Source organism: Cyprinodon tularosa, unplaced genomic scaffold (assembly GCF_016077235.1).
Source record: "Cyprinodon tularosa strain WSP-4 unplaced genomic scaffold, ASM1607723v1 ctg110, whole genome shotgun sequence".
NCBI classification, from domain to species: Eukaryota; Metazoa; Chordata; class Actinopteri; order Cyprinodontiformes; family Cyprinodontidae; genus Cyprinodon; species Cyprinodon tularosa.
In genome coordinates, this window is record NW_024037894.1 from 1,255,660 (window position 1) to 1,275,944 (window position 20,285).

Sequence of the window (20,285 nt, forward strand, 5' to 3'; positions counted from 1 at the left end):
AAAATCTCACCTCTGCCTCCCCTGCCTCTGCATTTGGGTCCTCTAACCTCAACCAAACCATGACAAATAATCCCAGGGTGAAATTACTTTCGTTATATTACTCCATCTGTAATAGAGTGACTATAGGACCAGTTTGATATAAAACAATTTCATAAAATATATGTAATTAGGGGGTCCCCGCTCCATCTCGCCATCAGTTTGTTGGTCCTTAGCCTGGAAAACGTTGAAACCTCCTGTTTTAGGAAATGAGCTTGTGAACGAGGCGCTGTTCGTGGTGCTGAAATGCCTTCCACGGTAACGCAGCTGAAAGGTCACACCTAATCCATGGAAATCCATGAAGCGCTTTGAGTGCTTTCTGATTTAACCCAATTGTTAAGACAAGACATAACTTGACAAACTTTATTTGATCTACATAAATAGCATACGGAGCTTAACGGCCAAAGGGATTGACGTTGGAGCTGCAGTAGGCCTACGGGCTGCCTTCTCCTGTCGGCACAGTGTAGGAGCCGTGACGCGTTTACATCACCAATGTAAATGAGCCTCAGCTCCTCTTCCTCCTCCTACTCTTCCTCCATCAGCCCCTCTCTCTTTCTCTCTCTCTCAAACACACAGACACACGCACACACTGCCGCCGCAGCCTTTTCAGGGCGGCAGAAAGCAGCGCTGGTCCGTCCACACTTAGAGTTCCCGTGTTTATGTGTGACTTAGACATCTTACATAACAGCAACTGTGAAAAATACTAAAAAAAAAGCCCATCAGTCGTTCACATGCAGGACAGCAAGCCGTGCAAAGAGCTACCGGAGAGATTGAGGCTGCCGCTGCTGAAGGTAAGCCGAGCAGCTGAATAGCCTCTTTAATGGTGGAGGCGCTTTGAAAGGGGGGTTTAAGATGGAAGACCTCGGCTTCTTTAACGCTTCATGCGTCTTCGCTTCATCAGGCGATGCGTTTGTTTGCGGCGCGTTTCGTCAGATCTTAATCAGAATCAACGCGTTTGGTTTTGGAGATGACTTCGGCCTGTTTGATTGGCGATTAAAACAGGAGTTAAAGGTAACTTAGATATCCGGACTCTATCAGGGTACAAACTGTTGCTTCGGTAGAGGCTGGTGCATCCAGGCGCAGCGCCGCTGCTGCTGCCGGAGGAGCTCCGCTTAGGAAAAGTGGATGTGAAGGACATAACGACGTGTGACGGCCACCAGCCCGATCAGCGGGTGTTCACCTCCCTGCTCCTCTCCTCTCGGTGTCAGCCTGCATGAAATCACTAGTTCTGATGGAGCCTTATCCGTTCAGGGTGCTTTTGTTGCCCATCGCTCTCCTATCCATCGCTGTTGGGATGAGAGTTGATCTGCTGGCGTCTGTGATAATCCTCCTTTCATAAGCGCCCATAATGCTCACAGCTTTGATCCCTGCAGGGTTTTTTTCTCTCCCTCTGATGACCAGGATTCAGGCTGTTTGCGGATCATCACGCATATTAGCCTATTCTTGCAGGGCATCACCTCACATTGACATGTGTCACAAAGGAAACACAAAGCAGGTCAAGTTGAAAGTCTTTCATTGGACCTCACCTCATAGAAGCAGCAGAAATCCTTCACTTTTTTATTATTGTCATTATTATTGTTTCATGAACAAATAGCTATTCCAGGATCATTCTGATGTTTATTTGTTGAGAAGGATCCAATGTATAACATTGTGAATAATAACCCCCCCTAATTTGCTACCAAAACAGCAGCCTAATGTGGTGCCACATAGACAGAGGTGTCAAGTAACGAAGTACAAATACTACCTTACCGTACTTAAGTACAGTTTTTAGGTATCTATACTTTACTCCATTACTTATTTTTCTTCCTATTTCTGACTTCAACTCATTACATTTTCACACAAGTATCTGTATTTCTATTCCTTACATTTTTAAAAGAAACGTTACTCGTTACTCTTGGCTTCAGTTTAATGTTTAGAAATATTTATTTCACATCATGTGCGCCATCCAATGCAGATCATTGGTGCCATCCACATCTAGTGAAAACTAGTGTAACTGGATGAGTCATATAACGCAAACACTCATTGGTTAACTAAAGGAAATAATCTGAAACAAGCAGGTGTTCTTCAAACTGCAAACGTTAATTGTCTATGCCATGCTACAATGTAGGATTCAGAAAAAGATCTTAAAATGTTTGAAAGGTCGGACACAGGTGAGAGCGTATCGGGAGATGGAGACGGAGACTAACAAGACCTCCCTCATCCTTGGCCCTATCTCAGACTTTTTCGAAATAGTCGTAAAATTGAGTGTTCAATTCATATAGTGGCATCTGGCTGTTTTTTTAAAGGTTACTTTATACTTTTATACTTTAAGTAGTTGTTGGTGCACATACTTTTTCACTTTTCCTTGAGTAAAGAGGTCAAACTGATACTTCAACTTTTACCTGAGTGTTTTTAAACTGCAATATCTGTACTTCTACTTAAGTAACAAATGTGTGTACGTTTGACACCACTGCACATAGAGCACAGTGACTGACACTACACTCTATGGCACAAATATTTTTAAGAGTGGTTCCTGCAGAACAGCTGAACATAAAGGTCAGCCCCCAAACCAAGTGGGCTTTTACTGCCTTAAAACAGCTCTAATCATGAAAACGCTACAGATTTATACAAATGCCATGTTATGATCCGTTAATGTTCATATGATCCTTTCATAAGCTCACAAGAAAGAAAGCTGTGTCCTAGGATGCCCTTATGAATCAGGCTGGGGGAGGCCAAAAACAGTGGAAAAAAACATCACCGTTGGATTATATCTCCAACCACATGTAGCTGTTGCTGAACTGCAGAGCTGCAACTTCAGTGCCTAAAGGGGCATTATCACAGCTCCGCTCTGCTAGACTTTATAACCATCACTGCTCCTAACATGCTCAATAAGGCTTATAGATCCCTGCAGGTTTTTAAAGCTTTTCAGAAAGATTTTTTTACGTTTTTTATACAGAATTATAAAAACATTTGGTAAATGAAGGCTCACAGTTTTGAATTGCATTTAACCTGAGTATGCCATTTGATAACTCGAAAATATATTTGGAATAAAAGGATTCCTCTATTCCATGAGACTCACCATTGCAGACAAGGAACCCCCAATAGTACTTTGGTTTAGAACACTTTCCTGACCTGCACATTATAACATTTTACAGCTTGTTGATATTCTTTTAAACTAACTGCTAAAAATGCTAAAGAGTTAAGTAGTCTTACTCACTTTACCTGTTAATGTTCATAATGTTATCCCTCATTGGCATGTATATATTATTTTCCCTTAGGTTTTCCTTTTATTATATGTTTTTAGGATTTTAGGATCGTCAACCTAATTTGTATCTTTTTTTTTTCTATATCTTTCAGGATCTTTATGGATCACCCTTTTTTCCTACTGATCCCTTTATTCCACTGCTGCTGTTATTGGCAGAAGCATGGACCAATATAGCTACAGGTGCTGCAATGTTCTTCTAAACTTCGGAGCCTTCTACATATCTTCAAAGTCACAATTCATTTAATGACCTTTCATTGAAGTGAGAGGCAGTATACTGCAGATATGGTGGTTCCCCTCAGCAAGCTTCACTGCCTCTTGAAGAGAGCTCAGATGGTGCTACTCTGCCTGGGCATCGCCTATCTGATGGCAGGCAGCATCCTGCTCTTGCAGCGCTCCACCATCAGGGCGCCTCAGCCAAACCTCCCCAGCCTGCCGCCCCTGCTATCTCTTGTCGCACCTCCTCCTGCCCTCGGTAGGGCAGGCATGGGTATGAGAGCACGTTCCAGATGGGCCGCTGTTCAGACCATATCTGGCGGAGGAGCCAAAGCATCTCAAAGCTGGCCAAGTTCCAGGAGCCTGAGGGTCCAGCATTTACACCGCCGCTGGTTTCACAGCCTACTGCCAGAGAGTCCAGAGCAGAAAGTCTCTCAGCACAGGAACAGCAGACACAAAGGTAAGATATACTGCAAGCTGAGAGAGTTCGGCTTAAAACGTGTCTTGTTGCAACATCTGTGAAAATATTTGCAATGGAAACTTTTAAATTGTCACTGTTTTTTTTTAAGAGTTACCTCCCAATTCAGCAAATTTTACACCACTTTAGGGACATTCAACATTGAAATTTTCTTTATCTGTCACCCAGCCTTAAGCGGCACTCACACAGCTGCGGTACAGCTCATCTAAGAAAAGAAAAAACACACAGAGAATATACAGATACGGGAAGAAGGGACATCTGAGGCCTTGCTGCCATAAAAAGGAGCTGCCCCCTTATAGTAGGAAGATGCTGGTGAAGGTTCTCAGTCATCCAGGTCATAGTCATTCCAGAAAAATTGAAAACAATCAACTGGACTTGGTTTCCAACTTAGAATTTGGAAACCAAGTCTAGTGGATTGTGTTTTTCTTTTTTTTCCGGAATTTATATTCCGAATTATTAAATTAGGACAGGAAAAAAAAAAAAAATCAGATTTCATAGTTTATCCTTAGCAGGATACAGTTTGAGATAGAAAAAAAACCTAATCAAAACCACATAGCAAAAGCCAACACAGATAACGTGACATATTGCTGGATGAACGGTTGGGAAGGATGAGAGGTGCGTAAATCATATGTGAGCAGTGTTAGTGCAAAGTAAGTCCATGAAACCCTGGGTCAATGTCCTTGACAGATGTAACAGTTCGTCATCTGACCAACAAGGTGGCTTCACAGATGTTTCAGGATTTAAAACTTAATAGATTCAAACAGAGATAAAACTTTTTTGGGCAAAAGTCAGACACAAAATCTTAAAGCTCAAACTTGTTTATACCAACTGAGGTTGTTTTTGTCAAATATAAATGTAAGTTGTGGTCATAAAAAGAGTTTATCCTTAGTGTCTATTTTGGTTACCAAATACATCTTTCATTGAAAGTAAAATACGAGTAAAAAAAATAAAAATAAATAAAAGAACTTACTTAAGAAAAAACTAAACAAAAAGGGGGGGGGTTGGTCGACCTATGTTTGAGAAACACTGTTGACCCACTATTTTAAGTGGGAAGGCGGCTTTATAAAGTTAAATCCAGTCATGTTGCACACGTGGTTCTGCCCCTCATTCAGTCCTTCAGTGTGACTTCATTCAGTCCAACATTGTTGTTTTTTGTTTTTTTAATATAAACCCACACAGATCTACATCTTCTATCTGACATACGGCTGCTGTGAGGAAACAGGAAAAGTGTGTATTTCAATCCACCAAAAAAAAAAAAAAATCAACAAAATCCTCAAAAAAATAAAGCTTAAAATTGTAGTCATGGGGTCACAAAAGAGATCAACTGAATTTTCCTCTACCAAAATAGAATTCTAGAATATTAAGGACCCAGAAGGTTCCTAAACAGAACAGAAATAACAGAATATCAATACTAACTAAGAGCCAAATGATCTTCTTCCATTTATCCATCAGGGTCTGGGCGGCTGGTGCTTATCACAAGCAGTCTTTGGGCAAAGGGTGGTGTTTACACCTTGGACAGGTCCCCAGTCCATCTAAGGATAGCAAAGAAAAACAACTATGGACACACACCTAAGAGCAGTAAAGAATCCCTAATCAACCGACACCAGAGAACAGGGAGAGGATGCACCCAGGCATGCACAGGGAGCAAAGTCCAAGCAGAAAGACCCGAGGCTGGCATTCAAGCTTAGGACCTTCTTACTGCAAGGATAAAATATGAAAAAGAGAGAAATATACAGGACACATTTAAAGACAAAAGTGTGCTATTATGTGCATGCTTCAACAAAAATATAAGTGTTATATTAGATTCATTAATGAATTACATTTTTAAACATTTATTTTAACAAATAATAAAGTGAAAGTGTCTGATTCCGTCTCAGCTGTAGAAGGCTGAACCGTATTTCTCATGAGTTATGTGAAAAAATACAAACACATATACAAGCATATTATATTTTCAGTACCTTCTTATCTCAGATAGCCAGAAGCTAAGTAATTATATTCAATACAATGCTTGCAGAGCACTTACATTCAACATGTATGAAAGAGAAAACCCAGAAGAGTCTGAGAGGCTTCATTATACTTTCATGTGACATTTTACATGTGGGTGCCCCAGATATCGTAGACGACAGCTCAGCGGTCCTCTCAAAACCAGAGGAAGAAAGGGCTCAGTGAGCCAAAGTAGTACAGGAATAAGAACTGGATACCAATGAGGATTAAAGCAATATTAGTTCCAGCTTGTGCTCTTTATCAAAACTTAGTGTTTTTTAGATTTGCTACAATATTCATCTTTGCTTATCACTACAATTTTGCTCAAATGATGCCTGCAATGGAGTTAGTTGTAATGCAGGATTTGTTTTCTATGTGAGTCTTTAAAACTGATGGAAAATACAGCAGGAAGATATTATACCAGCTTTAACAGCTGCTATTTAAGAGGGATTACATTACGTTGAACTAATGGTGCCTCCTGTCCAATAATTATTCAGTTTAAGGCTAAGGGAGATTTATTTGTGGTGTTTCTTATGATGGCAGGCTATAATGAAAAAAATTTAATATGTTTAGTAAAATAATCTCTTTTCCAAAGTGTTAAAATGGTAAATATAATTAGATTTAAATCTAAATAGCAAAAATCCCTAAAAGTGTACATAATAAAATCATAGCCTTTTTGTTTTTAAAAGGTAGAAATCATTTTGAAGTACATTCTCTGTGCAGTAAGTGGGCATGTTGCAGGAGGAACGAATAAGACATACAAACAGCTTCTGTCCGTGGTGTTAAAATAATTTAGAAATGGCGGTAAAGAAAGAAATGGTTTAAAGACATTGAGTTATAGACAGTAGTTCTTCTCCAAATGATGAAAATTATAGTAATTATGGTTATTATTTAAATTTTACTTTACATTTATAAACAAAAGTAATAAATAAAAAGACAAATATAAATATAATTGGATAATAAAGATAGAATATTAATCATAAATCTTAAAAGCAGGACAACCTTGTCTACTCCCTGGTTTCAAACCCCCAGACAGAGAAGGATTCTTGGTCAGATTTAAAAGATTTAGGTCAAAACTGCTGGATTTAAATCACAAAACCTGCTTGACCCAAATTACTATCTTCATACAACATAGATGTGCTTCATATGGAGCTCGTTAAGTTAACATGGGGGAGAAAAAAATGCCTTTATTTTCAACTTAATGATGAAAACTTTTTAGGGAAACTTGGAAGTGTTTCAACAATTTTGAACTTGTTTTTAAACTTGCAAATCTTTTGAAGAATAAGCCAAATGTGTGTTGTTGTTTACAGCTTTAAAGAAAAGATAATTATATTAAACAAAATTTAAAATTTCTGTGTGGCTATTTGCATGCAAAACACAAAAGCGGTTGTATGTAACAGTTTATCTCAGAAGAGAGAGTCAGCAGCCAGACCATAAAGGAAACAGCAGGCATTGTTAAATACAAAAAAACAAAAACAAAAAAAACTTATAAAGTTTGTTTTTCACACTAGTATTTACTGACAATCAGATTATTTTATGGATTAAAAGTAAAAACCATCCTGCTTAGTTCAATCAATGATGATGGAGCTGCAGCAGCTGCAGCCATGTTTAGTCAGTCTCTTAGAAATATAAAAAACTTGGTAATGCTTACTTCCCCCTTTTCCTTTAAAATGTCTTTGGCATCATTAGCCTTTATTGAACAGAATTCTGATAGGAAATGTTGTCCAGACGTGAGGGCTCCCACCTAGGATGACCACCCCAAATTTGATCATCCCAGCATAACAGCTGCAACACATGAGTTAGCATAGCTGTTGCTACTGTGTGTTTTACTAATACTGTTTGGCAACATCTATCCCAGAGAACATTTTTACTATCCACACATGGTTGCTCCAAAGGTCCACTGTTTCGGTTTCCACACACTGACAGTTTTTTAAGCCTTGATAGAGACAGTAATGATAATGCTCATAAATGTTATTTTGAATGGACTTTTCATTCCAAAGAATGTCCTACATTTAAAATTAAAGCATAAAATAATACAAGGGTAAAATTAGCATTAAAAGCTATTTTATGCAAGAATGTCTCAAGATGGGCTTAAAAGAATACAAATTCTGAACTTCTCTCAGCCCTGGATAGTGAACTTTCTAAAGCAATGTTGTTCCAGTTCCTAATTAAAAAGCTCAAGGTTCAGCTCACACAGATGAAAATTAACCGGCTCACATTCATGATTCAGTTTTTCAAAAATTAGTTCTATAACCTCTAAATGAACTTGTTCAAGTTAATTTGGTAAATTAAGCCACAATCCTCCACAATAGAATGTGGTATTTCCCCCTTTAAATGTGTGATCATAATATATAGAAAGAAATGGAAAATACTGGATGCAGTGAATGAATACTGGATGTGCAGTGAAGCCTTTATTTAGCCAAATTGCACAAAACTTCAGAAACATACAGGAACACTCAGGTTCTGCTGAAAAGATCTGGATCCAAAATTATTTCTTCCATTCCTCATTCAGTAGCAGATATTTCCCAAGATAGCTCGGATGGTTAACACTATGTGTGGCTTTAAATTTGAAGTGGTCATGGCTGAGGTACAGGCTTGTTTGTTAAGTCCTGGTGATCACTGTTTTTTTTCTGTCCCAGTCTTCTTTTGTTAATTGATCAAACTCTGCCAAACGCTCTGCTAAACTGGCATCAGAAATACCAGCAGATGAGTCTGAATGGAGCAGACTAGTTCTAGCAGTAGACATGCTGCTCTGTCAGGCTGTTTATTGTAATAAGTGCCGTAAACCTGACGTTATCCAATGAAAAATCTTCTTATCATTTGAACGCCATCATGAGCTGTGTGTGTCGCTCATTATTCTCAGAGTGAACATCGCTCAGTTTCACGTTCACTACTTCAAAACTGATCCGTTCACAATTCAACAAAGATAGAAACACATTCATGTAAAACACTGTTCCAAAGGCAGGCTGCAGCCGAGCAAAAGGCTCTGTCCCCCATGGTTCAAAGCCCTGAAAGTGCAGCTGGAGGTTTAGATGGAATTGGTTTTTTTAAATAGAGTGGACTCTCTGACTGAATGATAATTCTTTGGGTTAGAATTTCATTTTGCATCGGTATGATATTGATACTTGAATAAGGACTGTTTTGACTCTGTAACAGTATGCAAACTTCCATCCTTCCATCCATCCCTACATCTGTCCATCCAATCATCTCCTCCACCTTATTCCGTCAAGGTGGGGCCTATCTCAGGCTGTCTCTGGGCCAAAGACGGGGTCCACCCTGAACAGGTAGCCAATCTGTTAATATACAAACTTTAACATCCAAAGCAGTTTTACCAAATATTTGATCAAATTACCCCATTTCATAAAACCAACGTTTATTAGAAATTTTAAACAGTATCTCATAATCACCTCTTATGATGAAACATAGACAAGATCGCAAAATTTGGTCCTAAAAAGATCTTGCAGCCATTAATATTTAATAGATTTTTCTCCATCACAGATCAAAGCTAAAATAACTTGTTTTCTTAATTAAACCTTTATTACTATCAGATACTCTATTTCCTAGCACCCACCCTTCCTGACACAATCATGAACTTGTTTTTATCACAAAGAGGTGTGGAATAAGATACATGTCATTGACCCATATTGTTTTATTTCTGCAACCTCATTTAAAGTACCCTCACCCTTAATAATAACAAGGCAATTAATAAATTAATTTTATTGTATGAAGAAAATGTAGATCACATCAGAAATAAATGAAATAATAAAATTCATTTCATTCACTTTACCTCTATCTGTGTGGATCATGGCGACATGCAGACAGATGGGACACATGCAGGGTCACAGGTAAATACTAGGTCCTGCTATTAGACACAGATCATGCAGGAAAAGAGGCCGCAGTAACCTGCAAAACAAACTTTAAAAAAAAAAGTTTTATATAAATGTTGGCATAAACCTAACCTTACTTCTCCAAGAGTTAATTAGATGAAAAACCAAGATTATCATGAGCTATCCAGCCAAGCTTAGCCGTCATTTAACAGCTATGATCCATCCAGCACAATCCTGTTATCTAAATCTTACATCTGAGGTTTCTGGATGAATGCCTAAATATTTAAGTCTGCATAGATTTTTCATGTGCTATAAAAATCCAATTAAACCCAATGCTTGTTTTAAGTCCTTAACAATTACTTTTTTAAAGACTCTATTCCATAAGATCGTCAGATAACTCTAAGAAATATTTTATCAACAGTTTTTACATTGTCTAAAATGATGAACTTTTAAGCCAGAAAACTGAAGAGAACAGGTTTGAAACTGCATACTTCACGATTCTTCCCTTCCTAAACTGCTCAAGCAAATTTCCCCTACGGATCAACATCAACGCTATTTACTGTTCACACTTTCAGCTACAAGTTAAACCTTTTAAAAAGCATCCAACTCAGTTACAAAATTCCTCTAAGCTGATGATATTATTTTTGACATTTGTTCAAGTGCTCCAAGTGATGCTTCCTCTCATACTAGGTGCCCCAAGCACAGAGATGAGTTTGGAGAAAAACTGTGAAGCAGATTTATGGAAACCAGGCCTGATTACAAAGGCATAATGAGTTTAATGAAATTGCTGGTCAGAGTTATCACTTCTTGATGTTTTTAAAGGTTAGAAATTAGGCCTATAGATTGATAGAATTGAATTAAATATGTTATTGTCCCAAAGGGGTCATTTGTTTGCAATAGATCTTGATAAAATTATCACCACAGTTTGTTTAGCTGAAACATTTGCTGCAGGCAATGACGCAAATTTTCCTTGACAGAAATTTTTACATTTATTGTTTAAATTCATTTATTATACAAATGTTTACAGTATTGGAAAACATAATGAATGTTTGTTTGACCTCCTGCACACTATAATAAAACAAACAAACAAACAAAATTTTTTTTTTCCATTTTCATACATTTATGAAAAAGCTCAGGCGGTGGGCATTAAAGAGCTGCGGTTTCCCAAACCCTAACCTTAATTAACCAACTCCACCACTGGAAAAAAACAGGGCATGGATGGGGGTTTAGTTAAAAGTCTATCAAGCCTGACATCATGTCATCAGGAATGAGCTGCTGATGTTCGAATAATTTTGAAAACACACAAGATTTACATACAAACATACAGTATTAAAGTACAGAACTCGGTTTCTTCTCTTTGAATGAATCAGAAATTAATTTATGTCTATCGCAGCCATTTAAAGAGCAGAAACCTAATACTGGACTTTAAATCCATCCATCCATTTTCTGACAATGCTGGTGCCTCCAGCTGTCTACGGTTGAGAGGCGGGGTCCACTCTGGACAGGTCGCCAGTCCATCGCAGGACAACACGGAGACAAACAACCATTCACGCACACCTAAGGAGACTGTAGAGAAGCCAATTAACCGGACAGACATGTTTTTTGGACTGTGGGAGGAAGTCGGAGTACCCGGAGAGATCTCATGCATGCTCAGGGAGAAGATGCATACTCCATGCAGAAAGACTCTGGGCCAGGAATCAGGCAGCAGCACTATCCACTGCCCGTCTTTAAATCTTTCAAATCTAATCAGTAAAAAAGCTTTTAGTTTTGGTTATTGGAAAAAAGGGAAAAGTTATCCGTAAGGCCAAATAGGGGATTTACAGCAGTAAAAACTGAGTTCCGTACAGCTCTTATAGTTTTGAAGTTTTAATAAATCTTTTAATTTAACTAGCATATTTCTTCTTTCTGTAAGTTATATGAACATCTTGGAGTAATCCAACCAAACTCCTGACTTAAATCTGATAGAGAATCTGTGGAGGGAAGTTTATATCTGGGCGATGGCACCAAGGCCTTTCAACTCAAACCATTTGGGGCTCATCACAAAAGAGTACTAATCAAAATACCAACTGGAACTGGATCAATATTACATCGGTTTTGATTTTTAAATGCATTTTTAAGACATTTTCTTATTGCATTTTTGTTGCACAGAGAGCAACAAAATCTGTCTTGAGTCCACAGTGTAACCAGGACTTCCTTTTAAATAATTTCCCATCACACTGAACGGCACCAAATGCTCAAAGAGAAATGTGAAGTGTTGGAAAAGTTTTACATGTGGCAAGGTGATGGAATAAAATACAATACAAAATTTTTCAAACTGATGAACACTGATTGTCTCTTTTTACTTTTGGGAAATGTCACATTTTCTAAATACACTTTTTATTATTGAATGAAAGTAACTTTAGATAATAATTTGTCAGCGGTTGCTGTTTATAAATATGTGTATGTGTATATGAATAGAATAGAATAGAAAATCCCTTTATTATCCCACAACGGGGAAATTGAGGTGTTACAGCAGCAAAAGGTTATAGCAGAAGTGGTCACACAATGTGGACCTTAGAAAGTGTACAAATAACAGAATTAGTAACAGGGTTAAGAAAATACACAACTAAGTACTGTACTGTACTGTACTGTACTGTACAGTGTGATGAATAGCAGCAACATCATAGATGTTCAAAAGGACAGCAGCATGTTATTTAACTATGGCAGAAACCCTGCAAAAATCAGCATGAATGTAACAACTTATTGAGCTTGTTGGGAACAGTGAGGGTTAAAGAGTCTTACAGCTGCTGGGAGGAAGGATCTGTGATAACTCTCCCTGGTGCATGTGCATTGAGGAATTTGCCCACGACGATCAAACATGTTTCATTTTCTCCCGACCTCACGATTACTGATAGGGAGGTGGTCGTGAGAGGCTGATCACCCCTTGTAACCCCCTGTACACTACGCAACGCATGATCAGGCTGCAAGTCGGCCCGATCGAAAAATTCTAGCACGACTAGAAAGTCGCCCCGAAAAGGACAAAAGATCACACAGTGTAAGCCTGGCTTAAGCCACTGCTCCAGTAGCCAGCTCCATAGATGGCTGATGCCACAACAGAGTCATAGAAGGTCTTTAGGAGCTCCCCCTGCACTCCAAAAGACCTCAGTCTTCTCAGCAGGAAGAGTCTGCTCTGACCTTTCTTACACAGTCTAGTCCAGTTTGTTATTCAGATGAACACCTAGGTACTTATAAGAGAGTCCACTACCTCAATGTCCATTCCCTGGATGTTCACCCGTATCAGTGGGATGGATCTGCTTTTGTGAAAGTCCACCACTAGCTCCTTGGTTTTCCCTGCATTAATCAGCACGTGGTTCTGCTGGCACCAGATCACAAAGTTCTGGGTCCACTGTCTGTACTTCTAAGTCATCCCCACATGTTTTGAGGCCAACTACACTCACCGCCCACTTTATTAGGTACACCTGTCCAACTGCTCGTTAACACTTAATTTCTAAACAGCCAATCACATGGCGGCAACTCAGTGCATTTAGGCATGTAGACATGGTCAAGACAATCTCCTGCAGTTCAAACCGAGCCTCAGTATGGGGAAGAAAGGTGATTTGAGGGACTTTGAACGTGGCATGATTCTTGGTGCCAGAAGGGCTGGTCTGAGTATTTCAGAAACTGCTGATCTACTGGGATTTTCATGCACAACCATCTCTAGGGTTTACTGAGAATGGTCCGAAAAAGAAAAAACATCCAGTGAGCGGCAGTTCTGTGGGCGGAAATGCCTTGTTGATGCCAGAAGTCAGAGGAGAATGGCCAGACTGGTTCAAGCTGATAGAAGGGCAACAGTGACTCAAATAACCAGCCGTTACAACCAAGGTGGGCAGAACAGCATCTCTGAACGCACAGTACGTTGAACTTTGAGGCAGATGGGCTACAGCAGCAGAAAACCACACCGGGTGCCACTCCTTTCAGCTAAGAACAGGAAACTGAGGCTACAATTTGCACAAGCTCATTGAAATTGGACAATAGAAGATTGGAAAAACGTTGCCTGGTCTGATGAGTCTCCATTTTTACTGCGACATTCGGATGGTAGGGTCAGAATTTGGCGTCTACAACATGAAAGCATGGATCCATCCTGCCTTGTATCAACAGTTCAGGCTGGTGGTGGTGGTGTCATGGTGTGGGGAATATTTTCTTGGCACTCTTTGGGCCCCTTGGTACTGATTGAGCATCGTTGCAACGCCACAGCCTACCTGAGTATTGTTGCTGACCATGTCCATCCCTTTATGACCACAATGTACCCAGAGATGGGAAGTAACGAAGTACAAATACTTCGTTACTGTACTCAAGTAGATTTTTCTGATATTTTTACTTTACTTTACTACTTATTTTTATGGCGACTTTTTACTTCTACTCCTTACATTTTTACACAAATATCTGTACTTTCTACTCCTTACATTTTAAAAAATTGGCTCGTTACTTTAGTTTTGAATCATTTCAATGGAGTTACCGTTATTATTTTTCACGTCATCAATACCAAATTCAATCTAATTGGATGGGAATCTACGTTGCATTTGACGCACCACTACAAGATGAATCGACAGATTCGGCGGTATTCATTCGCGACAAATCATTGCAGCTTGGTGGCGGTGGCATTAGCATAGTAGTATGGACGACGAGATGATTGAAAATGAACACAACGGAGATCTAGTCCTATTGGCAGACATCCATTTAAAATGTAGGCAACGGCATGAAAAAAGTGGTTTCTACTTTTACTTTTATACTTTAAGTAAATTTACAAGCCTGTACTTTGTTACTTTTACTTGAGTAAAGAAGTTTAATCAGTACTTCCACTTTTACCAGAGTATTTTTTAACACAAGTATCTGTACTTTTACTCAAGTAAGGAAAGTGAGTACTTTTGCCATCTCTGAATGTACCCAACTTCTGATGGCTACTTTCAGCAGGATAATGCGCCATGTCATAAAGCTGGAATCATCTCAGACTGGTGTCTTGAACATGACAATGAGTTCACTGTACTCAAATGGCCTCCACAGTCACCAGATCTCAATCCAATAGAGCATCTTTGGGATGTGGTGGAACGGGAGATTCGCATCATGGATGTGCAGCCGACAAATCTGCGGCAACTGTGTGATGCCATCATGTCAATATGGACCAAACTCCCTGAGGAATGCTTCCAGCACCTTGTTGAATCTATGCCACGAAGAATTGACGCAGTTCTGAAGGCAAAAGGGGGTCCAACCCGTTACTAGCATGGGGTACTTAATAAAGTGGCCGGTGAGTGTATGGCAGAATTGTCATAGAACTTCTGGAGGTGTCAGCGTGGGGAGTTGATGGAGAAGTCTGCAGTGTAGATCAACAAGAGGAACCGTGCCAGCACTGTTCCCTGTGGACCACCACTGTTCCCTGTGGACCACCACTGTTCCCTGCAACCCACCTTATCTGAGACACAGCCCTGTGCCCTCACATACTGTGGGCGAACAGTGAGGTAGTCTGGAATCCACTTGGACATGTGCTGGTCCACTCCTGACAGCTCCTGCTTGCATCTTAGGAGTCCCTGCTGGATGATTTTGAAAGCACTGGAGAAAACAAAAAACATGATCCTCACAGAGCTTCCAGGTTTCTCTGGTGGAGTCAGAGCTTGATGCAGGAGGAGATGATGGCATCATCTACCCCAGTTCTACTGAAAGACGATAGGCAAACTGCAGTGGATCCAATGAAGTCTTCACCAGGGGGCGTAGATGGTGTAAGACCATCAATATATTTATATTTAGATAGCTGCACGGTGGTTCTGGGTTCGATTCCTGGCCTGGGGTCTTTCTGTGTGGAGTTTACATGTCATGTCTTTCATCCAGGCACTCCTGCTTCCTCCAACAGTCCAAAAAAATACTTTTAGATAAATTGGCATCTCTAAATTCTCCTTATATGTTAGCGTGTGTGTGCATAGATGTTTGTCTTTGTTTGTCTCTGTGTTGCCCGGCAACAGACTAGTGACCTGTCCAGGGTGGACCCAGCCTCTCGTCCATAGACTGCCGGGGATAGGCACCGGCCCCACCGTGACCCTGTTGGAATTAGTGGGAGAAGACGGATGGATGGATTTTTACGTATAGAGAGATGGTCCTTTAAATGTAGAAGGCAAAGTGACTTGCAAGAAAACTGACCAGTTTTTTTGTCTATGCAGAGGAATCAATATTGAGAATTGCTTATTTAGGAAAGTTAGCAGCTTCTAAATCTTCCTGTGATTTGCTTACTTAATCCAGTCTTGCAGAGAGGGATAAGCAGCACATGATCTTGTATGTGTTTTAGAAGACCTTACAATGTCAGACCTCTGGAATATTTTCTATCATGCCTACAAGTTCAGGCTGTGTCCCTTCATTTACCTTTAACACCTCCCTGCCTCAGGCTTCTTTCTCACTTTGATTAAAGAATTAGCCTACTGCTCAGTGGGGCTGACATGGACGGGTTTCACCTTTGCTAATGCCTCACAACCGACTTTGGTAGCTTCTGCCTCTAAGTTATTTAAACAGCTGGTATACGTAACTCTCTGGGTCACAGCCAGCTGGTGACTGAGCGTAGCCTCAGGACCCTTGGCTGATTAGAAAGAATGTTCTGCCCTGATTGAACCACTTTTTTGATGTGGCAATGGTTGACATTTCACGGCCCACAGCTTGCTCTCATCCTGCTCTCACCTTGCCACGTATAAAGCATTTCCTTCACTTCAAATTTCTTGTTGAGCATTTGATGCTGTCCAGTGTGATGGGAGAACATTCAAAAGGAAGTCCAGGTTACACAGTTAACTCAAATGTATTTTTTTTATGCAAACTAAATCTAGGCATTGTAATCAAAACCAAACAGCTAACCTGGAGGGTATATTTTACATGCCCTTTATTCAGCAAACACTAAACACCAACAACTTCAGAATGTAAGATTTGTGGAATATCTTTGTTTAGCATAGAACGTGTAAACATAGCGTTTTTTTCCTCAGGGGAAAAAATACTTGAAGTCTGAAGACAAAAAGGAATGCAGGGTGTTTTTATCTGCCAACTGAGGGGCGGATGATGCAGCAAAGATAACATCAAAGACTGAATTCAGGCGACATTTTATACGGTGCCTTAATCTTGTCACTTCATCGCATTAGCCTGTCAAATGGTATTACTTGAACCTCCTTTCTTTATGCATGGGCAGTTTCTGGGTTTAAAATAACTGGGTTTAAGCATAACTGGAATATTAGGAGGGTAATTACCTCTTCTAAGACATACCTGACACATAAGTCAGTTATTAGGGCTCTCAGTAGAGGCTGTATAATTGTTAGATCGAGTTATGACACAAAGGCTGCATTGGCCTCATAGATCTCCAGTTCAGCTGTGTGTGTTAGTGTGTCAGACATGGAAACCAGACTCTATGTAAAATATTCAAGGTGACAGTCTGAAACCTTTCCTCATATAACAAGGAGTGAAATTAAGCCAGAGAGAGTAGATCCTACCATATAGTGCTTAATATTGTTAGTCTGGGTTCAGTGTATATAAAATATTATCTGCCATTTATTAAGTTATTTGCCATATTGTTTGGATGTGGGATGCATCCTCCTCAGTCATGTTGCTCTGGCTTTGCAGCAGTGCAAAACCTTAGTGGTTTGAGGAAGAGGCGGATTGTGGAAAAAAGCCAGTTATAAATACAGACGTTTGACCAACAAAACTATAGGATTGGACAGTGGCCTCGGAAATAAACAAGAAGTTTTTTTAAATTTGACCTGTCTTATCACTGGTGTTTAGATTCTGCTTTCCTTCTGGCGGCCAAGCTCACCTGCGCCAACCTTACCCACTCCCAATCAACTTAAAGCCCAGAACACACCGAATCTGTTTGTGCGTCTGATCTGACAGAAAATTGTGTCAGACAAGGTTGTGGTGTTTAGCGCTCATTGAAAGTCAAAGTGGAGGATCACACCGGAAACGATTTCCTGCAGGGGACAGCGTAGCTCTGACTGAGCTAGAATCCAGGTTTGTTTTAGTCGGACTACGCAGCAATTTAGCAGCAATTTAATTGGTCTGACAGGAAGAGAGACGCGGTTACAAAGTTAAACACATCCACTCTTGGGGAAAATACAAAATGTTGGCAAAGAGAAGCAGTGCTGCAGTGCTGCATCTCCTTTTGTAAAATTGGGAAAGGCACAATCTCTATTGATTTACTATAAAGTTATTGAGTCTTTTACAGCTGCTCTAGAGTTGGTAAGTGTTATGAGCTTGACTGTTTGCTCGGTCCTGGGTTTGGCTAAGTTTTCTGCCATAGTTTGAGAGTTGATGCAGGACCTAAAAAAGCAGAAGGAGAAGGCAAGGCAACCAGGCCAGAGTAATCAAGTGAGAGAAAGCAATAGCTGGGGAATATTAGGAGAGAGACAATAATGCGTAGAGGTATTCAGGGTGGAGCTTCAGAAAGAAGTATACCAGAATATAAACGTTATAAAAAAGGAACAATAAACCATAGAATACAATAGAATAGAAAATCCCTTTATTGTCCCACAATGGGGAAATTCTGGTGTTTACAGCAGCAAACAGATGAAAAAAGAAAAAATAGTCAAACAAATGTGGACCTTAGAAAAATGTATAAGAATAACATGCTAGTGAAGAGCTAAAAGATAAGCAAATAAAATACTGTACCGTAAAGTGTTTTAACAATATAAAACTGTGCATCTGGAGAATAACTAACCAATATACAGTTTGGACATTTTACAGTGATTGATATTTGACATTAGCAGCAGAATCAGAGATGCTCAAAATGACAGCATCATCTTCAATTAGTATCATCTGCCCAAATCCCAGGATGGTAGACAAACTGCAGTGGATCCAATGAAGTCTTCACCAGGGGGCGTAGATGGTGTAAGACCAATCGTTCAAGGGTCTTCATCAGGTGTAAAGTCAGTGCTACCTGCCTGTAGCTGCTAAGGTACCACACAAGAGGTCTTAAAGGGATAGTTCGGGATTTTTGACATGAATCTGTATGGCATCCCCATCACCAGTGTCATGCAATCACACTGACTTACCCCTGGCAGCATCCTGCAGAGGTCTCGTCCAGCTTTGGTCAAGCCGAAAGTAGTCCGGCAGGTTTGCTAGACCCAGCGAAATAAAACGTTTCTCTTCCCAAAACATTATGTGTTCAAAAGAGTGATATTTTTGCATCCCAAAAACATTGTAGTGGAAAAAGTCACACTTCGTTATCACTTGGTCCTATTTTCTCTCTGTTCGTATCAGTGCGCGCGACACCATGACCTGACAGCTAGGGCCTACTAACCTGACAACAGCCAGATGCATGTCTCGCTCCGCCTAGCTCCTAGCTAGGCGGAGTGAGACATGCATCTGGCTGTTGTTGAGCTCGCTGTCAGAATGACGGCGCGCACTGATACGAACAGAGAGAAAATAGGACCAAGTGATAACGACGTGTGACTTTTTCCACTACAATGTTTTTGGGATGCAAAAATATCACTCTTTTGAACACATAATGTTTTGGGAAGAGAAACGTTTTATTTCGCTGGGTCTAGCAAACCTGCCGGACTACTTTCGGCTTGACCAAAGCTGGACGAGAACTCTGCTCACAGGATGCTGCCAGGGGTAAGTCAGTGTGATTGCATGACACTGGTGATGGGGATGCCATACAGATTCATGTCAAAAATCCCGAACTATCCCTTTAAACATGAGATGCTACACAGTTCATCTGCAGATCATCTCAGAAGTTTAGAGCTGATGTCATCTGGACCTGCAGCCATTCCCACCTTGATCTTTCGCAGCTCATTCCTCATCTGTGTTGTTGAAAGCAACAAGATGGCAGGAGGGGATGGGCTGTGTGATGGAGTTCTTTGGAGTATGGGGGATGGGTGATGGTTTGGAGCTGGAGTTGTGAAGAAGGTGAGGGTAACAGCAGGGTGTCCTGGGCTGGGGAAGGAGTGGGTGGCTAAAACCTGCTTCAAAACTGGTTCAGATCTTTAACCCATTTCAAGTCTCCAGCAGCCTGGGTTTTCTTATTTTGGCCTGAGATTGTCTTTAGGCTTTTCCAGATCCCTCTAATGTTGTTTTGCTGCAGCTGGTCCTCCATTTCTTTCCCTGTTCTTTCTGATCAGCTCTCAGCTCCTCCTTTTTCCCTGATCTAAATGATCTCCTCTTTCACTTTCAGAAATGCTTTTATTTCAGGGTTGATCCATGGATTGTTATTGGAGAAGTGACGAATCTTTCTAATAGGCAGTGTTGTCCACACTGAAGTTTATGTAATCGGTGATCCAGTCTGTGCTACTATTGATGTCCTGTTGATTAGGAGCGCAGAGCTCTTCCCACACAGTATTGGAAAAACAGTCCCTGAGAGCTTCTTCTGCTTCCACAGACCATCTCATCACTGTGCGTTTCACAGCTGGTTCTCTTCACACCAGGGGTTTGAACACAGGCTGGAGATGAACCAGATTGTGGTCAGAGTTCTTTAGAGGAGGGAGAGGTGATGAGGAGTATGCCTCCTTGGTGT

At 40.3% G+C, this 20,285-nt stretch overlaps 1 protein-coding gene across 1 annotated transcript in view; it reads left to right on the forward strand.

Moving 5' to 3' along the window:
* The first annotated feature begins 597 nt into the window (after positions 1-597).
* The window catches only part of LOC119791212 (WSC domain-containing protein 1-like), a 36,974-nt gene continuing 17,286 nt past the window's right edge, over positions 598-20,285 (forward strand). Inside the window, exons 1-2 of the mRNA XM_038297189.1 lie at positions 598-827; positions 3,373-3,953. Coding sequence (XP_038153117.1) covers positions 3,563-3,953 — 391 coding nt within the window. The 5' untranslated portion in view covers positions 598-827; positions 3,373-3,562. The remainder of the gene's footprint in view (positions 828-3,372; positions 3,954-20,285) is intronic.